Source organism: Hyla sarda, unplaced genomic scaffold (genome assembly GCF_029499605.1).
Source record: "Hyla sarda isolate aHylSar1 unplaced genomic scaffold, aHylSar1.hap1 scaffold_149, whole genome shotgun sequence".
Taxonomy (NCBI): Eukaryota; Metazoa; Chordata; class Amphibia; order Anura; family Hylidae; genus Hyla; species Hyla sarda.
Window position 1 is genome coordinate 81,135 of NW_026608123.1, and position 6,366 is coordinate 87,500.

The following is a 6,366-nucleotide window of genomic DNA, read 5'->3' on the forward strand; positions in this document are numbered from 1 at the left end:
CATGACACAAGGATTCTGAGAGTTAGGGCATGACACAGGGATTCTGAGGGTTAGGGCATGACACAGGGATTCTGAGGGTTAGGGCATGACACAGGGATTCTGAGGGTTAGGGCATGACACAGGGATTCTGAGGGTTAGGGCATGACACAGGGATTCTGAGGGTTAGGGCATGACACAGGGATTCTGAGGGTTAGGGCATGACACAGGGATTCTGAGGGTTAGGGCATGACACAGGGATTCTGAGGGTTAGGGCATGACACAGGGATTCTGAGGGTTAGGGCATGACACAGGGATTCTGAGGGTTAGGGCATGACACAGGGATTCTGAGGGTTAGGGCATGACACAGGGATTCTGAGGGTTAGGGCATGACACAGGGATTCTGAGGGTTAGGGCATGACACAGGGATACTGAGGGGCGGGATATCACAGGGGCGGGGTATGATGCAGGGATTCTCAGGGGCGGGGTATGACGCTGGGATTCTGAGGGTTAGGTCATGACACAGGGATTCTGAGGGTTAGGGCATGACACAGGGATTCTGAGGGGTGAGGCATAATACAGGGATTCTGAGAGGTGAGGAATAACACAGGGATTCTCAGGGGCGGGATATCACAGGGATTCTCAGGGGCGGGACATGACACAGGGATTCTCAGGGGCGGGACATGACACAGGTATTCTCAGGGGCGGGACATGACACAGGGATTCTCAAGGGCGGGACATGACACAGGGATTCTCAGGGGCGGGACATGACAGGGATTCTGAGGGTTTGGGCATGACACAGGGATTCTCGGGGGTGGGGCATGACACAGGGATTCTCGGGGGTGGGGCATGACACAGGGATTCTCAGGGGTGGGACATGACACAGGGATTCTCAGGGGCGGGAAATGACAGGGATTCTCAGGGGCGGGACATGACAGGGATTCTGAGGGTTAGGGCATGACACAGGGATTCTGAGGGTTTGGGCATGACACAGGGATTCTGAGGGGCGGGGCATGACACAGGGATTCTGAGGGTTAGGGCATGACACAGCGATTCTGAGGGTTAGGGCATGACACAGGGATTCTGAGGGTTAGGGCATGACACAGGGATTCTGAGGGTTAGGGCATGACACAGGGATTCTGAGGGTTAGGGCATGACACAGGGATTCTGAGGGTTAGGGCATGACACAGGGATTCTGAGGGTTAGGGCATGACACAGGGATTCTGAGGGTTAGGGCATGACACAGGGATACTGAGGGTTAGGGCATGACACAGGGATACTGAGGGGCGGGATATCACAGGGATTCTCAGGGGCGGGGTATGACGCTGGGATTCTGAGGGTTAGGTCATGACACAGGGATTCTGAGGGTTAGGGCATGACACAGGGATTCTGAGGGGTGAGGCATAATACAGGGATTCTGAGAGGTGAGGAATAACACAGGGATTCTCAGGGGCGGGATATCACAGGGATTCTCAGGGGCGGGACATGACACAGGGATTCTCAGGGGCGGGACATGACACAGGGATTCTCAGGGGCGGGACATGACACAGGGATTCTGTAGGTTTGGGCATGACAGGGATTTTTAGGGGCGGGGCATGACAGGGATTATTGGGGCGGGGCATGACAGGGATTATTAGGGGCGGGGCATGACAGGGATTATTAGGGGCGGGGCATGACAGGGATTATCATGGGCGAGGGACGACAGGGTTTCTAAGGGGCAAGACATGACACAGGGATTCTCAGGGCACAACACAGGGATTTTGAGGGGCAGGGCAAAGCACAGGGATTCTGAGGGGCAGGCCATAATACAGGGATTCTAAGGGCAGGGCATGACCGGGGTTTCTGAATGGCTTGGCATGAAAGGGATTCTGGGGGGCCATGACACAGGGATTCTGGAGGGGGGGGGGGCATGACACAGGGATTCTGGAGGGGGGGGGGCATGACACAGGGATACTGGAGGGGGGGCATGACTCAGGGATTCTGGAGGGGGGGCATGACTCAGGGATTCTGGGGGGGCATGACAGGAATTCGGGGGGGGCATGACTCAGGGATTCTGGAGGGGGGGCATGACTCAGGGATTCTGGGGGGGCATGACAGGAATTCGGGGGGGGCATGACTCAGGGATTCTGGAGGGGGGGCATGACTCAGGGATTCTGGGGGGGCATGACAGGAATTCGGGGGGGCATGACTCAGGGATTCTGGGGGGGCATGACACAGGAATTCGGGGGGGCATGACACAGGGATTCTGGGGGAGCAACATGACACATGGATTCTGTAAGGGGGCATGACACATGGATTCTGTAAGGGGGCATGACACATGGATTCTGGAGGGGGGCCATCACATGGATTCTGGAGGGGGAAATGACAAAGGGATTCTGGTGGGGGGCATGACACATGGATTCTGAGGGGCAGGGCATGACACAGATTCTGAGAGACGCCATGGCAGGGATTCTCAGGAGCGGGGCATGACGGATTATTAGGGGCGGGGCATGACTCGAATACTAGGGAACAGGCATGACGGATTATTAGGGGCGGGGTATGACTCGAATACTAGGGGACAGACATGACAGGGATTCTCAGGGACGGGGCATGACTTGAATACTAGGGGACAGGCATGACAAGGATTCTCAGGGGCGGGGCATGACTCGAATACTAGGGGACAGGTATGACAAGGATTCTCAGAGGTGGGGCATGACTCGAATACTAGGGGACAGGCATGACAGGGATTCTCAGGGGTGGGGCATGACTCGAATACTAGGGGACAGGCATGACAAGGATTCTCAGGGGTGGGGCATGACTTGAATACTAGGGGACAGGCATGACAAGGATTCTCAGGGGCGGGGCATGACTCGAATACTAGGGGACAGGTATGACAAGGATTCTCAGGGGTGGGGCATGACTCGAATACTAGGGGACAGGCATGACAGGGATTCTCAGGGGTGGGGCATGACTCGAATACTAGGGGACAGGCATGACAGGGATTCTCAGGGGCGGGGCATGACTCGAATACTAGGGGACAGGCATGACAAGGATTCTCAGGGGTGGGGCATGACTCGAATACTAGGGGACAGGCATGACAAGGATTCTCAGGGGCGGGGCATGACTCGAATACTAGGGGACAGGCATGACAAGGATTCTCAGGGGTGGGGCTTGACACAAGGATTCTGAGGGCGGAGCATGACAGGGATTCTCTATTTAGGGATCTTTGTGTCTTGCTCAGCCCCCTAGACCCCACAATTTTGCCCAGATTGGTGAGTTCTCCACTCTGTTCCTCCCACCATTGTCATGTGACCATATCTACAGGGTCATCCCCATCCCTCTGCCTCAATGCCTCATGTGCTTCCTTCTGTTGGCAGCAATATGGTGGCTGGACCCTGGAGTCTGGGGGGCTTAAAACAGCTCACAGACCCCATAGAAGATAGGTTATGGAGTTCTCCTTAACTTCCATTATTGGATGTCCACTTTTTTCCACAAATAGCGCCGCATCTGGTTTTGTCTGGTACTGTAACACAACGCCATTGAAGCAAATACAGCCGAGCTGCAGTACCACACACCACCCTTCGACAGGTGTGGCACTGGCACAGGAAGCAGCCATGTTTATATAATCTTGCATAACCCTGGAAGCAGATAAGATGGATAAGTTGATGCTGGTAGATGAGCGCCCCCATCTGGTGTTCAGCACCAGAGAGCTTGTGTTGTTCTGCCCTTCTCCAGGCTGTATAGAGATCATTGATGATGTCTTCCTATTTCAGGATGAAGATGACTCCACAGATATGGGGGACGGAGCAGATGAATGGACGCAGCCCAAGACACTGGTGAAACCTCCAGACCAGCTGGAATTATCTGAGGCTGTGAGTATGGACATCACTATAGGATCTGTAGTAGTTGTGTAAGACATGTGACCCTATAATCCGTCACCCGGCTGTGAATATGGACATCACTATAGGAACTGTAGTAGTTGTGTAAGACATGTGACCCCAGCTGTGAGTATGGACATCACTATAGGATATGTAGTAGATGTATAAGACATGCGACCCCAGCAGTGAATATGGACATCATTATAGGATCTGTAGTAGTTGTATAAGACATGTGACCCCAGCAGTGAGTATGGACATCACTATAGGATCTGTAGTAGTTGTATAAGACATGTGACCCCAGCAGTGAGTATGGACATGAATAAAGGATCTGTAGTAGTTGTATAGGACATGTGACCCCAGCTGCGAGTATGGACATCACTATAGGATCTGTAGTAGTTGTATAGGACATGTGACCCAGCAGTGAGTATGGACATCACTATAGGATCTGTAGTAGTTGTATAGGACATGTGACCCCAGCTGCGAGTATGGACATCACTATAGGATCTGTAGTAGTTGTATAGGACATGTGACCCCAGCAGTGAGTATGGACATCACTATAGCATCTGTAGTAGTTGTATAGGACATGTGACCCCAGCAGTGAGTATGGACATCACTATAGGATCTGTAGTAGATGTATAAGACATGTGACCCCAGCAGTGAGTATGGACATCATTATAAGATCTGTAGTAGTTGTATAAGACATGTGACCCCAGCAGTGAGTATGGACATCACTATAGGATCTGTAGTAGTTGTATAGGACATGTGACCCCAGCTGTGAGTATGGACATCACTATAGGATCTGTAGTAGTTGTATAAGACATGTGACCTCAGCTGTGAGTATGGACATCACTATAGGATCTTTAGTAGTTGTATAAGACATGTGACCCCAGCAGTGAGTATGGACATCACTATAGGATCTGTATTAGTTGTGTAAGACATGTGACCCCAGCAGTGAGTATGGACATCACTATAGGATCTGTAGTAGTTACATAAGACATGTGACCCCAGCAGTGAGTATGGACATCACTATAGGACCTGTAGTAGTTATATAAGACATGTGACCCCAGCTGTGAGTATGGACATCACTATAAGATCTCTAGTAGTTATATAAGACATGTGACCCCAGCTGTGAGTATGAACATCACTATAGGATCTGTAGTAGTTGTATAAGACATGTGACCCCAGCAGTGAGTATGGACATCACTATAGGATCTGTAGTAGATGTGTAAGACATGTGACCCCAGCAGTGAATATGGACATCACTATAGGATCTGTAGTAGATGTGTAAGACATGTGACTCCAGCAGTGAATATGGACATCACTATAGGATATGTAGTAGTTGTATAAGACATGTGACCCCAGCAGTGAGTATGGACATCACTATAGGACCTGTAGTAGTTGTGTAAGACATGTGACCCCAGCAGTGAGTATGGACATCACTATAGGACCTGTAGTAGTTGTGTAAGACATGTGACCCCAGCAGTAAATATGGACATCACTATAGGATCTGTAGTAGTTGTGTAAGACATGTGACCCTATAATCCGTCACCCGGCTGTGAATATGGACATCACTATAGGAACTGTAGTAGTTGTATAAGACCTGTGACCCCAGCTGTGAGTATGAACATCACCATAGGATCTGTAGTAGTTGTATAAGACCTGTGACCCCAGCTGTGAGTATGGACATCACTATAGGATATGTAGTAGATGTATAAGACATGTGACCCCAGCAGTGAGTATGGACATCACTATAGGATCTGTAGTAGATGTATAAGGCATGTGACCCCAGCAGTGAGTATGGACATCACTATAGGATCTGTATTAGTTGTGTAAGACATGTGACCCCAGCAGTGAGTATGGACATCACTATAGGATATGTAGTAGTTGTATAAGACATGTGACCCCAGCAGTGACTATGGACATCACTATAGGATCTGTAGTAGTTGTGTAAGACATGTGACCCCAGCAGTGAGTATGGACATCACTATAGGATATGTAGTAGTTGTGTAAGACATGTGACCCCAGCTGTGAGTATGGACATCACTATAGGATCTGTAGTAGTTGTATAAGACATGTGACCCCAGCTGTGAGTATGGACATCACTATAGGATCTGTAGTAGTTGTATAGGACATGTGACCCCAGCTGTGAGTATGGACATCACTATAGGATCTGTAGTAGTTGTATAAGACATGTGACCCCAGCAGTGAGTATGGACATCACTATAAGATCTGTAGTAGTTATATAAGACATGTGACCCCAGCTGTGAGTATGGACATCACTATAGGATCTGTAGTAGTTATATAAGACATGTGACCCCAGCTGTGAGTATGGACATCACTATGGGATCTGTAGTAGATGTATAAAACATGTGACTCCAGCAGTGAGTATGGACATCACTATAGGATCTGTAGTAGTTGTATAAGACATGTGACCCCAGCAGTGAGTTTGGCCATCACTATGGGATCTGTAGTAGTTGTATAAGACATGTGACCCCAGCTGTGAGTATGGACATCAATATAGGATTTGTAGTAG

At 50.0% G+C, this 6,366-nt stretch overlaps 1 protein-coding gene across 2 annotated transcripts in view; it reads left to right on the plus strand.

Annotated features, from left to right (window-relative positions):
* Nucleotides 1–6,366, plus strand: part of DNAI1 (dynein axonemal intermediate chain 1) — a 201,856-nt gene that overhangs the window by 15,220 nt on the left and 180,270 nt on the right. For both annotated transcript variants that reach the window (XM_056552268.1, XM_056552269.1), the window contains exon 4: nucleotides 3,729–3,827. In XM_056552268.1, the coding sequence (XP_056408243.1) occupies nucleotides 3,729–3,827 (99 nt within the window). The remainder of the gene's footprint in view (nucleotides 1–3,728; nucleotides 3,828–6,366) is intronic.